The sequence below is a fragment of the Hyalella azteca genome, unplaced genomic scaffold, assembly GCF_000764305.2.
Source record: "Hyalella azteca isolate HAZT.00-mixed unplaced genomic scaffold, Hazt_2.0.2 contig16879, whole genome shotgun sequence".
NCBI lineage: Eukaryota > Metazoa > Arthropoda > Malacostraca > Amphipoda > Hyalellidae > Hyalella > Hyalella azteca.
In genome coordinates this window covers 45,057-68,085 of record NW_025946686.1, presented here as the reverse complement: position 1 = coordinate 68,085, position 23,029 = coordinate 45,057, and the positions used below count along the sequence as shown (strand labels likewise).

The 23,029-nt window shown below is 38.3% G+C and overlaps 1 protein-coding gene across 1 annotated transcript in view; it reads right to left on the bottom strand.

Moving 5' to 3' along the window:
• Positions 1-15,013: 15,013 nt before the first annotated feature.
• Positions 15,014-23,029, bottom strand: part of LOC108680789 (protein crumbs) — a 32,657-nt gene continuing 24,641 nt past the window's right edge. Inside the window, exons 2-4 of the mRNA XM_018169693.2 lie at positions 19,593-19,668; positions 17,044-17,180; positions 15,014-15,151 (exon numbers count right to left, since the gene is read on the bottom strand). Coding sequence (XP_018025182.1) covers positions 15,014-15,151; positions 17,044-17,180; positions 19,593-19,650 — 333 coding nt within the window. The 5' untranslated portion in view covers positions 19,651-19,668. The remainder of the gene's footprint in view (positions 15,152-17,043; positions 17,181-19,592; positions 19,669-23,029) is intronic.

Here is a 23,029-nt window from a genome sequence, read left to right as displayed (position 1 = left end):
ATTTATGCACAAAAATTTATCCCATTCTAGCATTCGCATACTTCTCATCTAACGACAACTACACAGGCGTTGGAAACCAGCCGTGTTGGACAACTTTCAAACGCTATGCCACTTATTCCCAACTCAGGACCAAGTTGGTCAGGACCAAGTTGGTGTACAATAATTTGTGATATTTTTGACCAAGAACAACGTGTGTACAAGACAGATATAGAGCCTGTAGTTGGGCGCCATTATGCACTCGAGTCCAACAACTGCGGGATTCTAACGAGTTCCTTGACTGAAGTTGGGGCGGCTAGACGCCTTCATTAGACACCTGTTCAAACTCTGCTCACTAACTTTACTAATTATAACTTACACGCCGCCTGCAGCTACACTGAACGGGTGCGATGCAGCTAAATACTGCTAATCTGTTGTCATGGTGATATACCTGGGGGAGGTATGCACTATACCTGCCGTGTTGGGAGGGGGGAGGTGTGGGCCATACCTGCTGTGTTGAGGAAGGAGGTGTGGTTCATACCTGCCATGTTGGGAGGGGGAGGTGTGGGTCATACCTGTCGTGTTGGGGAGGTGTGGTTCATACCTGCCTTGTTGGGGGGAGGTGTAGCTCATACCTGCCGTGTTGAGGGGAGGTGTGGCTCATACCTGCCGTGTTGGGAGGGGGAGGTGTGGGTCATACCTGCCGTGTTGCGAGGTATAGTACTGCTCGTATATTATCAGGCAAGGAATGACATGAATGGATATGTTCAGAACAAAATCATTTAATCATTTAACATACTGATAATTAACCGCTGATTCCTTGTTACCCAAAAAACTATAGGTAATGTTTCCTAATTTTCAGTCCCTGAACGATCCGTTGCAACCAAAAGCTCCGTGAGGAAAGTCTTGAAATGAGAACAATGCCTGCAGCGCCTGCCGGGCTGCAATTAAAACTTTTATTTCTAATTAAGGGACGCCAATAAAGTAGAGTAGGACTATGGGTGAAATTGGTCCATGATTCAGTAAGGGGGAGTTGGTCACCAACCACACATTGGGTGAAATTGGTTTTTCCTTCAGGCGCAGAGATTCTGAGGGCACACTTCATCAGTTCTGAAAAGAGACAGTCTTAAAATATCCTGCTGATGAAGGCTAATAATGATTGATGATATCTTCCAGGAAAGTTTTTCAGTTTCTGTGAAAACTGCAGATTAAAAGAGGTTCGGTCGGTCCTACCGAAACTACAGTCCCCACAACACTACAGTCCGCAAGAGATGGCGAATCGTAAAGAGTTTTCCGCACGGCTGCGTTCCGCTTGCTCGCCTTCACCATAAATTTGCCGCGGGATTGATAGCGGCCAGCAAAGTTTGCGTCAATTACGGAGTTGTTGTCGCGGAAGGAAGCGAAGGAACCGCTCAGCCGTCTTGTGAACTGGCGGCGTCAGGACGACGCCCACTTCAATTGGTGGTGCAATAAACTACCGGATGCTGGACGGCAGCGGTAGCGTTTCTTATCAATGGTTGTAGCGTAGGAAAAGTTCTCCAATTGTTTTAAAACCTTTGCTTTAATGTGCCGTTAAAGTTTTAAATATTGGGGGTTCAGGTTATATAGAATGATAGTTTTCATAAAAGCACGGTCTTTCGAAGCGTTAATTTTACGCTCATTACCATTCTGTAGAGTTGTTTTTTATTGAATTTGAAATTTATCTGCTTACACGTGAATTAAAAGTTTTTTATAGCACAAACTAAGAACGACAGCATCAATACGAATGGTTCCCTACAAGATTCTGGGCGTTTATTCTCTTAATGTAACTCTCGTGAATACAAATGCTAATATCGAAAAAATGAGACATTTTGGACAATAAATGAAAGAATAGAAGAATAAATGAAATGAAAAAAAAAAATTAGACATTTTTTGCTGCAGCGTACGCTCGGCAGAAATTTATCCTAATCAAATCGATTAAAGTTGCAATTTGTTGAAGTTTCAGAAAGCAGAGGAAGGCAGACAGCGTTTGTGTCTTCAATCCAGTAAAAGCTCGAACTGAACTGGAAGTTGAGCGCATGTCTGGTCCAAATCCTGCAGCAGGAACATGAGTTACGGGGGAACATGACACATGACTGACTTAGGCTCAGCCAAGGGCTTGATTTTACCTTCTTGCTGTCTGTGTTAGGGATGAAACTCTTCGTTCATGGGAGAAACTTGATGCTGAATTCGTCTCTAATGTAAGTGACTTAATGCTGAATTCTCCGATGATGGTACAGACTTGATGCTAAATTCGTCCATGGTGTGAGTGACCTCCACAAGACCACAGGTGAGGTTACAATGCTTTGCTTCCATCTTGCTCCTAATTTGTTCTTCGGGAACAAATGAAACAATAGCATATTCTTTAATTCGTGTAAATGAACAGGAATTTTAGAATACCATTATGTTAACAACTGACTTAAAAAAATAACAAAGAAAACACCGAGCAAATTCACCATATCGATATTGAAAACGTTTCGGAGTCCAGCTCCATCATCAGTTCGAAAAACTAAAAATGAATAAAATCATATTATTATATCAAAATTCTCAGATAGATAAAAAACCTAAACAAGACCTAACAAGACCTTTCGATATAATGTTAGGTGTTGTTTAGGTTTTATGTCTGTCTTAGAATTTTGATATAATAATATGATTTTATTCATTTTTAGTTTTTCGAACGGATGATGGAGCTGGACTCCAAAATGTTTTCAATATCAATATTGTGAATTTGCTTGGTGTTATCTTTGCTTTTAAATTCCTTTTCAGTGCATTAACCGTGTAGGTTTACCTTAAAGCATGGTTACACATGCATGTTTGCTGCAATTGCTCCACCAAATGATCTTCAGTAACTAAAAGATCTTGTTGCTTATGAAACAGTTAATAAGTCAATTTCCAGTGCAGCCAAGAAGACATTCATGCGCCATTTATGGTACCTCAGTGAAACTCTTGTGGGACTTGCTTTCTTCGATTCAGAAGTTACTGATACAGAAAGACGCCAAATAGTACATTTCTTGTCGAAACCCAGCGAAAACCTTCCTGCACATTGAGTTGAACCTCTGGATGAAAAAACTGCGTCTGAGTGTACTCTGTGAAACTTTGTCTTAACTAGCACAAGTTTTTTGAGGCAATGCAAATTGATACTGACTTCCTACAGCAGGAGCCTAAACCTGGAAGAGCATTGAACAGTACTGCATCAGTTGCCAAGAAGTACAGAAGCTGAAAATTGTCAGTGATGCTGCTGAATGTGATATTTCTTTGAAAACAAACTTCAACTCCGTGTTGACTAACCAAGACGAACAAAAGCAGTACCTGCTTCAGGTCGTCGAACATCATCGCCAGCAGTTTCCTGTATCCAATAAATCTGTTAATTTTGATTAACTTTTAAGTGACTAAACCAACTGTACTTTATTACTGTCTAGTGTTTCAGTGGCAGTAGTGCGCCGTAGCATTTCAGTGGCGTGGTACATGGAATAATTTTTAGTTGACTTACACTGTTATGCATTTCATTGAAACTGTTACCATAATTGATTTAGGCTTCATTAGCAAAAACTCAAGATTGATTGTGCAGCCAGTAAACAGAGTTGATTATTATAATTTTTGGTTTATGCCCTCTGCCTCTGCCTATATAGCTGAACAAATATGGTCCATGGAACTAGAAAAAATCCTAAACTTATTTTGGTTGGCACCCTAATATACAGGGTGTTTCAGAATTAAGTATCCCTTTTAATTTGTTAATAAATAAAAAACTAAGAACGTTATGAAGTTGAAACTTGTTTTATTTAAAAGAAGAACATTTTTATGGTAATATTGTATCCTAGTTTTTAAATATAATATCTTTTAAATGCCCACCACAATTGTTTTGACAAAATAGGGCTCTTCTCTTCGTTGCTTTCATAACCTTCATTAGTGTTTCTGACGAGAGTGCAAATTTTTGATATCCGCAAATTTTCGATAAAGATATTTAAATGTGTTTTTTGAAGGATCCTTGTTTTGAAATGGATCCTGTAATCACGTTGAACTTCTGTTATTGACATCTTTATTGACTGTAGCGATAATTTTTGTTCTTTCTTCTTTGCTGTAGCGAATCATGATGAAAATTTAAGGCTTGATAATTAAACACAAATTTAGCAAGCTATACAGGATAATGACGTAACTATGATATAATATTACCATGAAAATGTTCTTCTTTTAAATAAAACAAGTTTCAACTTCATAACGTTCTTAGTTTTTTATTTATTAACAAATTAAAAGGGTTAATTAATTCTGAAACACCCTAGTGACCACGAACTGGGAAATTCGTGTCATGAGAATTTTAATAGAGTCTTTCAACCTTTTCTTTATTAATCAAAATTAAATGACTCAAATTTAGTTATTATATTATTAAAATATAATGCAGATTTCTATATCCTAATGATGTTTCGTCATGAAAGAGAAGTTATTTAAATGCTGGTAATAATAAACGTAGACTTTTGAGGGACTGTCTCCAAACAAGTAAGTTTACCAGTACGTTGGAGTTCATTTGAACGAGCTTGTTTTATGTGAGATTTATTGGTGCCTTTTGAGGTTTGCGCTTCAGCTACAGGGCCCTCATCCCATTGACAGGCAATGTTTTTTTAAATAAAAAAGTAATGAATAAATTTTAAATAATAATGTACTTTTTAGTCGAGACACATACGAAAGGGAGAAAATTTCAACAATTATTGGTTAAGTTACAATTTTTTACTTGTGGAGTAAATATATGTAAAATTTTGAACTCGAATTCCTCTTATTTTGCGGAAGTTTTTCTGTCTGCAGATATGCGGGCTTCATCAGTCGGTTATTTATATTGCTGAATATTATATCAGTTCCTAAAAACTAGTTTCCATTACTTCAATGGCTTATTGTGGCCCCATCACCTCCTCCCATCACCTCTCTTATTACCTCTCCCATCACCTCTCCCATCACCTCTCCCATCACCTCTCCCATCACCTCTCCCATCACCTCTCCCATCAATCACCTCTCCCATCACCTCTCCCATCACCTCTCCCATCACCTCTCCCATCACCTCTCCCATCACCTCTCCCATCACCTCTCCCATCACCTCTCCCATCACCTCTCCATCACCTCTCCCATCACCTCTCCCATTACCTCTCCCATCACCACAATAAACACGTAGCTTATGAATTATGTAAATTTCCAAGCTGAGACTAAACATTTCTCGCTTATTATCGAACAACATTTTAAATTTTCTCTGTCAACAAAAAATGTCACTATTTAAATGCAAGCAACTCGCCAATCATGATCGTTCGCCAATCATGATCGTCCTTTAAAATCATCCGTCGTTATAAATTTGATTCATGGTTATTTGTCCAACATTCATAGTTCCCGTGTTGAAAATTACAACTTGTTAATGGCATCGTTGTAATTACAATTTTTTTCTGTATGTAATGCTGAAGTAGTATTAATAATTCTTGTGCTTCGAATGATGTTTAATTTAAGCGCTATGAAGTCATTCGGCGTAATGTCCAGCAAATCCTGAATGTTATTCAGAATTTTATTCTGTGTAGGTGCTTCACTGCTCAAACGACGTGTTTTGCAGTAAATATATTGATAAGAATTGTTTGCGTTGGTAATAACCTTACCGACGCTGCCGTCAAGGTGTAGCATCGTAAAAAAGTAAATCTTCGCCTGCACTCTGAGACTTAAATTTAATATTTTAATTTCCACCTTTTTTACTTGAACTCTTCATTTTCGGCTTTTCGTTACTTTTTGCACATTTGATTAATGATACATTCTGCGCCAATGCAATTGATTTCAGCAAAAATACTAGAGCTATGTTCTGATATTCGTAGTTCAGGTCAATGAGATATTTGGCAAGTTTGTTTGAGACGAATCCTCGTCTTAATTACCAGCTTCTCATCAAACTAGACGCCAAAATAAATGCAGCCCTGGCGGATTGAGATTTTGATGGCCTCATCAACGGGCGTAAGAACTAACGTGCAAAACGCATCTCATTAATCACAAATTAAGTTAGTGAATCACAAGAAATACCATAAATTTCCCCGCATAAAGGCACAAAAATGCCGTAATTCATACGCCAAGAAGCCTAAGAAATATAATAGTTTATACGACATGAGGCAAGCCAGATACAGCAATTTAATCGCAAAAAAGCGCAGTTCAGTAAATGTCGCAATTTACTCATCAAATTCATACTAGTTACCATCACTTGATGTCAAAAGGCCCCAAGCAAAGCCCGTTCTTCCTTCCCAGAGCCTGCGGCGCTCCAATCAACCTCTGCTGTCGCAAGTGAAATGCTCCAGGAATTTTCTACCATTTGTACATCCGTGACATTTGTAATCAAAATAATAGTAGTTAAGTTTTGTTTTCAGTTTAAAACTCATTATACATCGCTACGTATTGCTTCGCAATTTTAGCATTTTTTTACCAAGATTGCCTCGTTAATATTGAATTTATAAAACTCTTTTTAGATGAGATTTCATTAGAAGGCTAGCTAATAATGAATTTCTTCTATCACGAGCTCATATAATAAATGTGTAAGGATTGAGTCGTATTTAAATATTTTCACCCATTTTTATTTCCGCTCCTAAATTGAAAATGAGATAAATAATTGATTAAAAGAAATGGGTTATTTCTCGAATTGAACTTCAGTGGTAAAATCATATTTTAATGAACAATAAGTCGAATGTGTCATTCTGTAGAAAAGAATACATATTTTTGGAATATTCCAGCCAATACTGACAAACTGTTGATAATTGAGAAGGTTTTTGAGGTCTATACATAGAAAAATACTATAAAGTGATGGAGTAAATTAAGCAGTTTTTTAATTGTCCATATTCTAATTGTCTAAATATTAAAGGATAGTTATTACATATTAACTTCATGGCATGTTTCCGTTCACTCACAGTAATCATGATACGCGTCCATAATCTATTTATTGTTTAAATTCCTGGCTTGTCTTTCAGATGAACACTGCGGTGAGAAACAATTTGTTTGATCAAAGCAAAGTCATTATTAGGCGTCGAGGCTAGAAAATCAATTTCATTCAAGAAAATTGCTTCACTATATGCGAGTTTTTCTTTCTTGATGCACTCAGTAATTCTCCGCATTTCAAACGGTATTTTAACATTGGGACGCACGGACAAAATTACGATTAAATAAATTATTCTTCTTCAAATCGAGGTCCAGGCATGCAGGCTCTCTGCGACTACAATTGAATGTCTTATTTGTGTCATCCTTCGGGGGCTTCCAATCAAATATCGTCGATAGTCTACGTTCATACCGATTGACAGAAGAATATATTTGGGTCTTTGCTTGAGGCTGTGAACTGTACAAACGAATATTCGGAAATAGCTTCACTGAGATATCTCTTACCGATGCGTCTCTTACATCAAAAAGTTTAATGTTTGTGCAATGGCTTCTAAGGATTATTCAGAATATTCATGTTATCTCATCTATCGAATTATATATAGATATATTATCTACGGATAACGCTGCTACTCACTTGAATGATTCACTAGCAAAGCATTTTGTTTTACGTTGGTGCGGGTTGTGTGTCTGACTGAGGACCTGCGCTGCGTTCCTGGGGCAACCGAAGTAAAAGGAGTTCCCTTGTCAGGAAGTTCTGATCAAGGAACTCCGGTAATGTACATTACTAGAAAATTCTATCGCCACAAGTTACTATCCTCCTCCTTAATCAACACTAGACGATCCCTTTGCTGGGCGGTGAGCATGTCACAGATGAACTCAGCCGCTTTTGTGATTCTTCTTCAGGCTTTATTTTAATTTTTATGGTCATTATTTTAGATCAACAATCTTTCATTTTAATAATTTCTTTGTAGATTACTTTTTTACTTTTATTTATTATTTTTCTTCTAATTAATTATATTTATTTCGAGTGAAAACCTGCCATTTGGCTGACATAGTGGTTTTACCGACATTATTTTTATCCTCCCAAATACGTGCGTATCTTAGTAAGATATGAACAATAGTTGCAATGTTATGTATTGTTTTGTATGTATTTTTGGCGCAATTGTTTCTTTAGTCGAAATAATGTACGAACAACGCGTGAGTGTAGCTGCAGAGACAAGGCAGGCGCCTTCCGCAGTAACTCGATAAGCTTGGATCGTCGAGTTAGTCCTCATTTCTTGTTAACTTGGACGTCAAACTCGGTAAACTTTAGAATAGATTACCCGCAGAAACTTGGCCTTAATTTCAGAGCCTTTTCCCGAAGGAGCTATGTAAGCTACCGACAAGTTACTCATAGATTCAGTGAAGTTTAGATTACGAGCTCCACTGCCTTACCTCAACCTCGGGAATGTAAAGAAATGTACTCCAGCAGCCAGAAAGCTCCTCATCAACTTAATCGCGTATAGAAACATCAGGAAATATCGCCAAAACGCGCCTGCAAAAACTGCGCCGTCCATCTGCCGCTCCAGACTCATGGCCCCGACCAGCTGCCGCTCCAGACACATGGCCCCGACCAGCTGCCGCTCCAGACACATGGCCCCGACCAGCTGCCGCTCCAGACACGCGATAATCATTGCGCGCTGCCCCAGGAACGCATACCGCTCATACCGCTGCACGTTTCCATCAAAAAATTACAAGAGTTCATATTGCATGCTTTGAGAAGCAATACATAAACAATATTAATTAAATCCCCTAAGCTAGAAATATCTTAACAAAAATCATAAACAGTAAGTACGAGGCAAAAACGATTTCAAAAGAAAATTTGTTATTTATCTGTTTGGTTTGGACAGACTTATGAGCATGTAAAGCTTTAAAGGTTTGAAAGGATTCAGAAAGGTTTGCCTGTCCCTGCGTGAAGTAGCAATCACGCATCCTGCAGCACCGTGCCTTGTTCTTCAGTCCGTCATTTACTTAAGAAAAGGATAATGACTGTGGTTGAAAATTTCTTGGATTAAGAGCTTCACGGCGAGAGTAAACGAAAACTACTCGTATCTTGCCAGTGTGAAAACTTGAAACTGAGATTAATAAGGAAACATTCATGGGGCCCTACCTTATTTAGTTGTCTTGTTAAAATGTATAAATTAATAATTTAAAATTAATTTTCATTAAAAAATTATTCAAATACCAACGTTCATCCAGACATTGATGTATAATATCACCTCTATTTCAACATAATCCCCTACAACAAACTAGTTCTACATAGAGGGTCGTGCTCAAAGTGACTTTTATTGCCCTAATTGAATCCACGACTGGTATACTTGGTGATAATTTAAATCATTTTTCCCCTTCTGAATAATTGACCAAACGCTTCCTACTTTGGCAGAATAAGACGCAGCTACCTTAACAAGTTTCGTTTTCCCACGATGAACACAACAAATATTTTCGCATTTCTGGATGTAAATTTAGTAGGACTCAACAATGCTCAAAATAAATAATTAGGCCTCTCTATTATAGATCACAATTTTTTATGATAAAATATGCTGCAAAATTCACCGTCTGCCACGATCTCTGTAATTCCTCGAAAGTTGCGACCTCTTGACCGGCCGTCTCTAGCCCCGCGCACTGCACTACACGATGAGCTCTCATTAGAAAGCTTAAGGAAAGCAGCTGCCGTGCCAACACTAATCAGGGCTCTCATTACGCCTCTCATTAGTGTATTTTATAGATGCAAAGCAGCACTTCTAAACGCAACATCACAGCCAACCAACAGGGAGCTTCAAAAATTGCAGCGGCTGTAATGCCGGCCAATAAAATTCGGCTCTGCAATTTACCCCACACGCCGTAGGCTGCCTTCAGTGGCAGCTCATTACTGGAGAGGCTGGCATAGCGCTTCCAATGTTGCGATACGACAAGTGCGGTAAGTGTCTTACATCAATGCAAGGAACGTTTCAAATGTTGCAGTACGGTAAGTGTCTTGCTTCAATGCAGGGAACGTTTCAAAGGCTGCAGCATGTTAAGTGTCTTGCTTCAATGCAAGGAACGTTTCAAAAGTTGCAGTACGGCAATTGTCTTGCCTCACCTGCAGGAAACGGTTCAAAAGTTGCAGTACGGTAAGTGTCTTGCCTCACCAGCTGGAAACGTTTCAAATGTTGCATTACGGTAAGCGTCTTATCTCAATGCAGGAAACGTTTCAAAAGTTTTATTACGGTAAGTGTCTTGCCTCAATGCAGGGAACGTTCAAAAGTTGCAGAACGGTAAGTGTCTTACATCACTTGTTGGCAGCGTTTCCGATATTTAATTGCATTGTTTTAACGAATATGTTAAAGCCCTGTGACTGTTAACATCGAAGGAAAAGTGACAGTTATTACTTCTAAGAATAAGCAAATTAAAGTTATCTCAACCGTCAAAACATTTGGAAAATCTTACTTGGAAAGTTTTATTTACTAGTATTATTTTTCATTATGGAGTCACCATGTTATTTTCTGTATTTTTCTTCATTGTATATTCGTAGCGTAAGGGAATTCTTTGCATGCGCTCGGAGTGAGTTAATGATGTACAAGTAGTAACTATATTGCTATTCAAATACGATCTTCTCACATGCAAAAAATTTTGGTTATGAAAATGATCATTGAAAACAAATGCAATTTATTTGCAAGCTCCTGACTATAGTTCATTGTCAACGGTCCTTCAAAAATTGACTCGTCGTACAAAGTTCTGAATTTGATAGGGTGGCTTTTTTTCTGGCTGAAGTGCTGGCAACGATTAAAAAATAGTTATATCGGGCACTGAAAAATAGCAAACAATATCGGAACAGTGTGAAAATATCGTCGAATGTTAAATTGAAATCCATTTTCCGAAAGGCTTAGAGCTTTTGACTGGAAAAAGACAAATCTCCAATTTTACGAGAACCTCGATGGTCGCTACAATATCGAGTTGCCGCTTGCTACATCGAGTCGCCACTTGCTACATCGAGACACCGCTTGCAACATCGAGTCACTGTTTGCTACATCGAGTCACCGAATCCCTGCTTGCTACATCGAGTTACCGCTTGCTTCATCGAGTCACCGCTTGCTTCATCGAGTCGCCACTTGCTACATCGAGTCACTACTTGCTACATCGAGTCACTACTTGCTACATCGAGTCGCGGCTTGCTACATCGAGTCACTACTTGCTACATCGAGTCACTACTTGCTACATCGAGTCACCGCTTGCTACATCGAGTCACTACTTGCTACATCGAGTCACTACTTGCTACATCGAGTCACCGCTTGCAACATGGAGTCGCCACTTGCTACATCGAGTCACCGCTTGCTACATCGAGTCACCGCTTGCTACATCGAGTCACTACTTGCTACATCGAGTCACTTCTTGCTATATCGAGTCACCACTTGCTACATCGAGTCACCGCTTGCTACATCGAGTCACCGCTTGCTACCTCGTAACTTAGCAGGAAGTAGCAGCGTGGTTACAACTTCTGGCATGATTAACTTCGTTGAATTCGTAATTAGTGAGACGCTGCCGCCCAAATCTTACATAAGCGACGGTCAGCCTTCCATCTTGTGCCGTATCTCCAACGCTCGTCTGCAATCAAGGGAATCATCCGATGGTGATTGAGATATTATTTTCTGTTGGCCGTAAAATGCTTCCTCCATTTATATAGAATTAATCATTATGTTTTTTAAGTATGAGATAGTTGTGGGTAGAAACACATGAGATAGAAACAATATATAGTTAAAAATATTTTATTGATGATATTCAAGGCACAGCATCGAACTGCACTATCCAACATTTACTGGGGTGCAGCCTTGATGAGAATTGGCCTTATCAAGTCGAAATTACACCTGAACTAATAAAATAACTCGGCCAGGAAACAAAATTCATTCCACTCCAACAAATTGCAGTCGAATGCATTTTACAATAAATAAAAATGCCGAAAACTTTAAATAATATCAAAACATTTTCAATTAGAAGTTCAAAATTATTTGCTACTGCAAACGTCAGAAAATTGACGGAAGCACGATTTGAGTTTTAAAAGTATGTTTTTAAATATTTTAAATTGTTCCTATAATATTAATGTTTCTCTTTTATTCGTAAATAACTTAGCTGTTATCGTATGGAATGCTATAATCACAATTTCATCGAGTATATTTTCCTTCGAAAGAAACACACGTGCAAATTTTAAGTTTAACTGGTGTACATACACACGTACAAAACTCTATGCTGTGTAACACCATCGTTTATCTAAGATATTTCTCAATGAAAAATAAAAATGAAATTAATTTTATGGCTCGAGACAAACCTCGCACCTACAGACACTGACAATAAACTAGGACGTCGAGTTCTGTTCTACACACAATATTATGATGGATTCTACGGGAACTTTATTTATGTCTACCACACTTCACTTATTATAATCTACTAGTTCATTATTTAATCAGTGAGGGAATATTAGGATAGGTAACTCAAGATATTGTAAAGCAATTGAAGAGTTAATGAAGGATCGCATCGTTCCTAATTGAAATGAAAGTTTGCTGAACTTACACTATTATATTTTTCATTATCACACTACTTCTCTTAAGTATATTTCGATTGTTTGATAATTATATGAAACAAGAGATTCAGGTATGACCTAAGGAAATTTTTGTATAGTTAACCACGAGGGTAAATCATCTGCATGTTCGTTTAATTTCTATTTGTGAAAGTTACATACGGTGTTGTCAGTTTCAATCATTAGATTCAAAGTTAAATTTACACATAACGAAATCCTTTCTAAACTATCATAGGTACTAATTTCAGCTAAAAAATTACTTCCAGTTATCATTTATTATTATTTTTATTTAAATTGCAATATAAATCAATCAACTTATGATAATTGATAAATTTTTCAGATTACAAATTTCACACGTACATTTTACAAATAACACTTATTTCAGTACAGTCAGCATTAGCCCTGAATATCGGTAAGCGGTTAAGAAATTTTCTATACATGGAACAATTAAAACACAAAATTCTGCATGAAAACTAGTCATATAAATAAATAAGTTCGCATTTTAGAAGACAAGCCAAAATTATGTAATTACCGCGGGGTTGAGTTTGACGAAAACATTATTCAAATTGTACGGATAAAGAAACATTTTCTTAGAAGCATAATACATTTTCTAAAAAATAATACATTTTCTGTTTTTTAGAAACATTTTCTTAGAAACAAAATAAAAATTTCCGCATCCCATTGAGAGATTATCAAATTATGAAATAAGTTGGGTCTAAAACCATCGGCTGGCTAAAAACATGTAATTTCCTATTTATATTATGGCATGATAGGGTTTCATGACTTAAACATAAAGCTTAGATGAGGAACGCCAATATGAATAAAGTTTTCCATTATGAACTCATATTTGCAAATTGGCCTTCACCCATTGCTTGCATCGGAACTTAGCTCTCGCGTTCATCTCGAGCATATTTACATGTGGTGCGATTCAGTGTTCAGACTATAGCCGCCTTCAAGGCGATATACGCTCTTGGTAAACTCATCCGGCAAATGCTGATCACGATAATTTATGCAAAATTATTTCCTAACAAAATGAACGGCCTTACTTCACGTGACGAATATCATCAAGTCTGAAGAATGTGTTCTAGTTCCGATATGTGAATGTAGCGGTAAGAAAGATTGCGGAAAGCCTCAAAAATTTTCATTACTTGTGTTTGATATTCTTCAATTTCCAGTTACAATTTTCGTATTTACTGAATTTTACCAAATTTCAGAGCGTCTCTCGAGATGCTCTTGTATTCAAGAAAAAAAGATATCAACAACATTATTACCTAATTAGAACTCGCTCGACTCAGACCATTTTCAGAGCACGTAATGAAATTTCGGGAGAAAACACTATCCCCGCGATTAAACTTCCGACTATGAAATTTAGTTGACACGTGCGAATCTAAGAACAATGTAATTATATAAACATCTACGAACCATGTTATTAGGTGTTTGTACCATATTTTAACTATTGTACAATGCACTCGCAACTCCAATTAGCACCTCCTACCAAGTTTGATCGATGTCATTGGCGATGATGTCATTTCCAGCAAATTACAGCAATTCTTTTTTTAAACGATTTCATTTTATATTTTAAAGCTGTATATAAACTTCACAAATATAGTCGCATTCATGCATGTATCTTAGCCGCACTTACACAAAACATATTTTGCATTATTTGTCAAGGATTTTTTGACAGCAGATAAAGCTAGAGAAAGCCTAAACCTCAACTTTTTGCTGATGTTGGTGACGTGAAATTTTTTCGGACAGTTTTGCCACATAAAAGTTTGCCACATAAAAGGACAGTTTTGCCACATAATCATGCCTGCTATTGAAAGTTTTTTCTGGAACTGACCACTAACTGGAGATACGGCAGTTAACTTCACTGCGAGTTTCAAGTTATTGCTTAACGAAACTTGATGAAATTCCCGCAAATAAAAGAATTTCATTTCCTCGTGTGAGCTCCATGCATTTTTGTTGATTGTTTATGAGAGTTCCACATTTGGCAAGTTTGCAAGCGGCGCTGAGTTAACTTATAAGTATATTTAAGATAATTTAGTTATTGTGTTAAGTTTGATGAACCAAGCAAACAATTCACAACTTGTTGGCAAAAAGCGAGGGCTTTCCGTGCCTGCCGCATTCTGACTCTGAGCGCTACTTGTGTTTTGTTAAGCTGCAAGATCGAGGCGTTGGTGGATGTTAAGCTGCACGATGGAGGCGTTGGTGGATGTTAAGCTGCACGATTATAATGAAATGAAATTGTAATAATGAAATGAACTTTTATAATGAAATGAACTTATAATAATAAAATAAACTTATAATAACGAAATGAACTTTTATAATGAAATGAACTTGACATAATGAAATGAACTTGTTATAATAAAATGAACTTGTAACAATAAATTGAACTTTTAATGATGAAATGAACTTGTTATAATGAAATGAACTTTTAATAATGAAATTAAATTTTATAATGAAATGAACTTTTAATAATGAAATTAAATTTTATAATGAAATGAACTTTTAATGAACTTGTAATAATAAAATGAACTTGTAATAATGAAATGAACTAGTAATGATTTACTCACTAAGTTCACAGTGGCGGCCATAATAGCCTGTGCCGTCACAGAAGCACTGGTAGCCTGGGTCTGCTATGATCTGCGTGCAGTAGGAGTGATGTCTGCACGGCTGACTGGAGCAAGGGTCTCCTCGCTCCCCCTGACCGTATAATGCCATCATCTTCATGACAATATTGATGAGAAGATATACTAACTACAGTATTTAGTATAATATACTATAGTACACTGAATACTTATAGAACATGATTCATGCGTGCATACAGTACAATAATTTAAATCGAAACACAGGAGTTATAATGATCATTTCAGTTTTTTGCTTCTACGGAATACGCATCCCAAATATTGTTTACGTGTTTAGTTTAAATTCGTATATTTAATTTTGCCAATCGAAATTTGTCCTCACTCCTAGATGGCCAGCAGATGAAAAATTTGTTAATTCTACAGCGACCACAATCACGACGCGGCTAAGTGAAACATTTCTGTAAGTTCCTCTTCATTTCTGTAGCACCGCTAAAAAAATGAGCCGTAACTATTATATTACACTGAAGGCGAATTACTTTATTATTTTGACGATTACTCAAAATCAGTGCATGAACTTCTTCACACATAGACTAATGTGCATTCGTAGGAAGAATTTCCGTCATCTGTGCTTCAGGCGACGAAACTCCATCTATTGTAAACAGCGTCAGGTTTTCCCCGAGCTCCTTGCCGCTGCTCGAATATTCTGTCAGGATAACTTCTGCTGCTCTTGCATTAATTGTTGTGGTTTGCGATACATGCTGAGGATCAACCGAGCGTAAGGCCAAGTCGCAGTTTGTGTCACTGGCGAGACACAAGCGCAGTTTGTGTTGCTAGCCAGACACAAGCGCATTTTGTGTTGCTCACGAGACACACGCGCAGTTTGTGTCACTGGCAAGACACAAGCGCAGTTTGTGTTGCCAGCGAGACACAAGCGCAGAATGTGTTGCTAGCCAGACACAAGCGCATTTTGTGCTGCTCACGAGACACACGCGCAGTTTGAGTCGCTTGCGAGACACAAGCGCACTTATGTAAGTCTCAGTTCGCCGTTCGATGGCAGCGAACTGAGATGGTTCGATGGTCACGGATTTTCAGGAGAAACCGACTTCGCATATTCACTCGAACTGCCCATTGCGTCCGTCCCCGTTCGATAGCATTCAATTCTGCGACAAATTACCCGTCATATTAAGGTTCATTTCGTCGATGCCATTTTCCCAACGGAATTTGAAGGAATGAAGATTTCGCGGAAAAGAACTTCATTCTTTTAGGCATTGGTTTGAAACGCGTCGTCATTTGACGACCCAATCAATCAATGTCATCCAGAGCATCATTTGGGAGAGTAAAACCCATGGCGCAATTGAGGGAAGTAATTGAAATTTATGGATTAATCAATTAAACGGACCAGTGAATTCTGATGGAAGCTTCTCCTTCTGCGCACCAATATTCTCGATACTGATGATGATGCATTGATAAATTGAAGCCTGCCCAACGCATTGTTTTTACTCTGTCTAATTATAATGCGCGTAGATAAATTAATGCAATTCGGATACACCAGAACATACTCGTATTATGCACGAAGTTGTCATGATTTGGTGCAAGTTTACAGGATTTGTTATTATCAAACTTTTGTTATTATCAATTGTTATTATTATCAATTGTTATTAATATGTTATTATCAAAAAACTTATGTTATTAGTCATGAATATCGAATGCGGCACCACTTTCCTCATGCTTCCACTTATTTGTTACAACGCATTCCTCTCGTTTGGTGAGAATGCAATAACTTGACATTCCAGCTGAGAACAATACGCAGGACTGCTTTGCTGGCAGTGAGACACTGCAATCTATGCAACACTGCAACACTGCATTATCCTGCTGGCAGTGAGGCACTGCAGTCTACGCAACACTGCAACACTGCATTACCCTGCTGGCAGTGAGTCAACACTGCAACACTGCACTACCCTGCTGGCAGTGAGGCACTGCAGTCTACGCAACACTGCAACACTGCACTACCCTGCTGGCAGTGAGGCACTGTTCTCTGGTAGCGTAGCTGAAGGAGGTGCGGCAGCCGAGGCCACAGACGCAGTAGTTGGGGCCCTCCACGCGACATCCCTGCACCAGGTCACCGGGGTCGCATGACTCACTCAGGGCTGTCAGACAGGCAACATAAATGGCAGTTAAAGATAAATTTGTACCCAGAGATTCAAGCTTAACTAAACCAATTGATGAGGCCACATAAACACAAACTTTTTTATTTAATGAAAAATTTCTTACATATCTGCTTAAGATTAACATCATTCAATTCAGGAGAGCAGCTTGCATCATTACTAATTTGATTTGACGCGTTAACTCTGAGGAAAAGCAAATGCAATTAAGAGGCGATCATTTTCATTTGTATTCTATAAATGAGGCCCGCATGTAAACTGGGGGCTCTGCATCGCCGACGGCCACGAGAGAGACATTAATTGGTAGACAAAAGATCTGCTTTCAACTATCCTCACGTCCCCTGGGTAGTTAATATCAAATGTTTTGTAATAATTCACAGCCAACTTTTTTTGCGAAACTGAAAATTTAATTTTATAGCTTCCTTTCTCGAGGTATAAATTATCTTGAATTCATGCGTATAAGATTATTCAGTTTTCTACTGGCAACAAATTGTTTGATCGATTAATCAAAAAAATCATATTAGCACCAACTTGAAACACATTACTCAAAGTTTGAATTTGCCGCCATTTTACCTATAATAAAGAGTTAACGCTTGATCTTAGATCAAGCGTTAAAAAATTTACGCTAAAAATATCATCGACAATGAATGGTCCGTAGACGCTTGTCTGGACAACAAACAATGTTTGCCCAACGTCGCTTGACGTTAGTCTGATTGCATTGCCTAAATTCAAAATTATTTCGGGTTCCAACGCTAATTTGATACAAACTGCAATTGATCCAAACGTTCTAACGCATCTAATGTGTTCATCTGATTTCATGAATAAGCGTTTTCCGTTACTTTCTAATTACGTTTACTGGAAAAGTAAATTGTGAGTTTATTTAAAATACCAATTAACTAATTCTTGTACCCGTGAATGTCTTCAAACCTCTTCGACCGCAATTCGCCCTACTCATCTCTCATGTCTCTGCTCACTCATGAACATCTAAAAGTGTATGAGGAACTGATCCCAAAACATAGTCTCCATGCACTTTTCTCCTGCCAGTTCTGCCTATAAAGTGCATTTGCTAAGCTCATGTCTGTTTCGTCCCAAGTTCTCAGTAGACGCGATTATGCTTTCTCCCATTCTTGCCAAGCACTTGAAGCATCTTCTAAATCACCAGTAAAAAGAGAGAACGACGCCGCCGGCGGTTCCGTTTAATGTGCCCTCGCAATAAAAAACTCACTTCGCACCTGTTAAAGGCTACTGCAAGGATCTTTGAAAGAAAAAAAAAGCAGCGCCACGTCAGCGCTACTCAACCTCGCGATTAAGTCTTTGAAATCCCAGCTGAGCTCAACTATTTTTTTACTCTCTGAAAACTGATCCATTACGCCAAAATTAGCAGCAGCTGGGGAACAGAAAGAATTGAAGAGCTTTTTATTTTTCCTGACATTTAACTGATTAGTAATTTCACTAGATTGCTAAAATCAAAAATTCACTAAAAATTTGGAAGCGAAGAATACTCCACAAAAATTCACAAAATCTCTTTTGAAAACGTTTCGTAGTGCAGCCCCATTGTTGGTTCAAAAAATCTAGAGCACAAATTCAATCAGAAGTTAATAAAGTCAAATTCAAAAGAAAAAATACAGAAGCTAAAACCAAAATTTACTTACAAAAGACAGAGTAATAAAGTAAAAACCTATCTATTTACATTTTTTACTGGATAAGAGCTGCATTTAAACTAGGCCTGTCTTTGAAAATATACAATGATTCCAAAATACGCTGATCGGAAGCACTAGCACTAGAAGCTAAAACCTTAAGTCCACTGTCGGACACTGGAACGTCGCACTGTTCAGTGTGAGAGCGCACAGCCGAATGAGGAGGGTGCAATAGTAACTACCCAGTACTATAACTCCTCCCTTTATGCTCTACGACCCTAGAATACGGACTGTGATACGTCATCCCAATGTACCCAGATGCACATCGTCCACAACTATATTTATAAATTAGGGACGATCGCATATGAAGAGGGAGGATATCTTTGTACCAAAAGAAAGAACCCATATGTACAGAATAAAGAATTGTTCATATGCAATCATCCCCAGTTTAGAAATATAGTTAAATAAATATATATGTATGAAAGATCTAGAATTTATACTGAATACAGAGCAATATATGCGACGCGCACAATAACTACTCGTAGTCAGAACCTTATTCAATGTGATATATTATAATAAGTATAATATTTTAAATTATTTGCGTTTTTACAGTATCCATCAAACAGAGCTGGTTTGCAATAAATTTATGTTCTGGTATACAATAAATTTATACCTCTATCTATGATAACTACTAATATTTATTACAACAGGAATATTCGTATAGCATCAGTCATAAATTAGAACTATAATGGTCACTGACCAGCAGCCAGCAGCAGCGTGGTGGTGAGCAGCATCGCGCGTCTGCCACTCCACGCCATCCCGACTGATGTTGAAGCCTGCGAGCAACATACTCATCGTTAGAACAAATATATTTAAGACATATTTGGTTTGTGAATATTACTGAATATTACCCACTTTCAGAGTTTTTGATGCAGAAAATTAACTCTATTTATTAATTTTCACTGACTTTGTGAATTATCCCACTACAATTTCTACCGTTCTTGATATTTTACGAAAGAAAGTCATTTTATTGCTGCTCAATGTACCTAATTGCAATAGATTTTTTGTGATAATTGCGACGATTTTTTCTGTGAATATGAGTCATAATTATGATGAATATAATTTTGCTTGCAGCAAACAAATGGTACGCGTACGATTATTTCTTGATTTGGCCTTGAAGGCTCTGATTATATCTTGATTGAAAATGAGCCTTGATTCGGCAGGCAATCGGCTCAATTTTGAACGCCTAAGGCTGTAAGAAAGCCATTCAGGACGTGGCCTTTACACGTGGAGTAACACGCGCTCTTCGCAGCACAGCCATCAAATGCAAATACGCGAGGCCCTTACAAATAATATCGAGTTGTTTACCACAGCTGCGAGGGTCTCTCGAGCTACGTCTCCAGACGATATTTCTTCTCCCGGGCAGTTTGTCCCAACTTCTTCGAATGTCAACCCCACAAAATTGTCGAAATAAATCGCTTGCAACTCAGAAAGTTTGCAAACCTTTGGACAAAAGCGGACAAGTTTCCGGCAAGATAAGCAAGTTCTAGTTATTTTAGACTTGAAAATGTAAAAAGAATTGTTGTTAAGTTCCATCATATTGAGAGTAACTACTCTTAATTGCTACGAGGGAAACAAGTTGCGCGTTAGTGTTAAAACCTCATTAAAATGATCACCTTTAACTATCACTCAAAATATTAATGCTGCATTGTCATTGGCTTCATTAGTTAAGACTTCTGTCGCAAGAGTTCTGACTTGTAAACAACAGCAGCCAGCACCCTCCAGAGATGACTTCATGCAGGGTTGGATGTAAGGGAACTGGCGGCGGTGTGACAGGTTCTTTTTTTAAATCATGCGAAGCTTGAGGAGCTTTGTAAAAGTTCCGCCATTGGGCATCAGTGATGGCAGTAGAGATATTATGCCATGGACAGAACACGACGCCCGCGGCCGTTCACGTAGGGAATTTCATCTGAACTTTGGCCTCCAAATTATTGTAATGCTTTAAAATATATTGATGAGATAGAAACAGCTAGCGGAAGACTCAAGCATTGTGATATAATTAGCCGCCTTTGTAGCTTATGTACTCTACTACCAACAACAAGGATAAACACGTAGAATAAGACACATTTTTTTCAATGACACACAATGAATAGACTTTCTACCTTATCTTCACTTCGTCATGAGCGAGCTCAACGCCATCGGCAGTCGTCAGTCGCAGCGAAATATTGGCTCACCAGTTCAGCCCTTCTGACCGGTCTGAGCAGAACGCGCTTCTCGGAAGGTATGGAACTTCTCCGATTCAGCTACTCACCATTACCGGCGTCCGTTATAGAAGTCAGGCTTCTGATATCTTTTCTTAAAGAGCAGAGGAGGAAACATGCGGTACCGACGGGGCGATATAAGCACCTTCTCCGTCAACACGTTCGCTTTAACGTTACCCATTAAGATATTATTGAGCGGTTGTCTTGGCTTTCATCCTGCGCGCATCTTACAGTAAATATTGCAAATACTAATAGTGGCTTAGACATTACTTGAAATAAAAATAATTCACGTCTTATATTCCGCCGGATCATGGCGTTCTGTGCACTCGCACATGCAATCCAAAGAACACCGCTGTCTGATTATTTCATTTGATATCAATAACTAAAAATGTCCTAGAATTTAAATTTCCCTGTATTGCAAATACGTAATTAATTTTGACGTTTTTGAACATTCAAATTCGTTTTATAAAACAGACAATAATTCTTTCCATTTGCTAGGATAACTTACTCGTTTTCACTAAAGATAATTTGGTTAAATTATGAAATCGAGTCCTGCTCTTCAAGGGCGTTTAATGTAGCAGTTTTGCGCTCTGTAATTGTCTTTTAAAGAAAATAAATAAAAATTTTGCTATAAAATTAAAATGTGAACTCGCGAACTTCAATCCAGTGATGAGAAAGTGAATTCTTTGGATAACGTGATGTTTTCCTTGACCTCGCCATAACCGTCCTGATAAAACGGCCGTATCTGACGCAGCTAAAATTGTATAACGGTGAGTATGGCTGCGTCTGCGGCGAGATTTGGGCAATGGAAGCGACTTGCGCATCCATAGATCCGTGGAGCAAAGTGTACTGAGGTTCACTGAGGCATGAGAAGACCGACCAGCGTTATCAGCGCAGCCTATATTATGTAGCCTAGAGTCGGGGCCAGGCAGTAGTGATGAGTGAGAGGAACCTATGATAACAGGCTGGGTAGTTAGCTTATGGGTCTGTGGGAATTCCACAGACATTTATGACGCGACTGACAGATGATACATGTAATTGCTGAGCCAATAACTGGTATTGGCTTAGCAATTTGGTATTGGCGGCCAATCTGGTATTGATCAATTTGGTGGAAAGTATCCCATGGACTCCCCCCTCCTCCTTAGGCGCTTCGTCGATGATTATTATTTTGCTAACGGAACAGAGTGATACTATACTTATTAAAATATATAGTTATTGGTACGATTTCGTTAAAAAACTGCCTTAACTTTATTTCTATATTCAATCCTCTATTTTTAATCAAACATAAACTTAGTGATGCCTAATAGTAACTACCCGCTTGTTCTGACTAACGTTATTAGTTGAATTTTAAATAAAGTTCTAGTCAAATGGGAAGAGTAATTAAAAGTTAGATAAACGAAGTTCAATGTCGTGTTGGAGGGCAACCTGTCGTGTTGCGTAGACCTGTCGTGTTGGAGGGCAACATTTCCCTGCCTTGACTTCCTGTACCGGGCACCGTGAACTGCCGCTGATAAACTGCCCTACACGAGCGGGCAGCCCAGGCGTGGGCGGTGCCTAGCGCCCTCAAGCCCCTAGCCTTTAGGCCTTGCGAAGTCTTGCTCTGCGTTGCTGGTCGTTGCACGACCGTCGGCGAGCTTCTACTGTCCCAAGATTGTGCTTCCAAACTTTGGTAAATTAACCATTCGGAGTAATTTAATATTTTTCAGAGGTAAAGGATGCATTAAATACTATTGTACTTTTGATCTAACCACATTCATCTTCGTTTAAAACCTTTTTGAAAGGAGTTGCATGCATTTTCTGCCATGGTGTGATTGGGCGACACAGTGAAACGACTTGCAAGCCGCAGCCACAAACTTAGAAATGTTAGAATTGTTCAACAAAAAATCTGACGGGCTCCGCCACAATTCACTAAAATAAAACACTCATGATGTTTTTT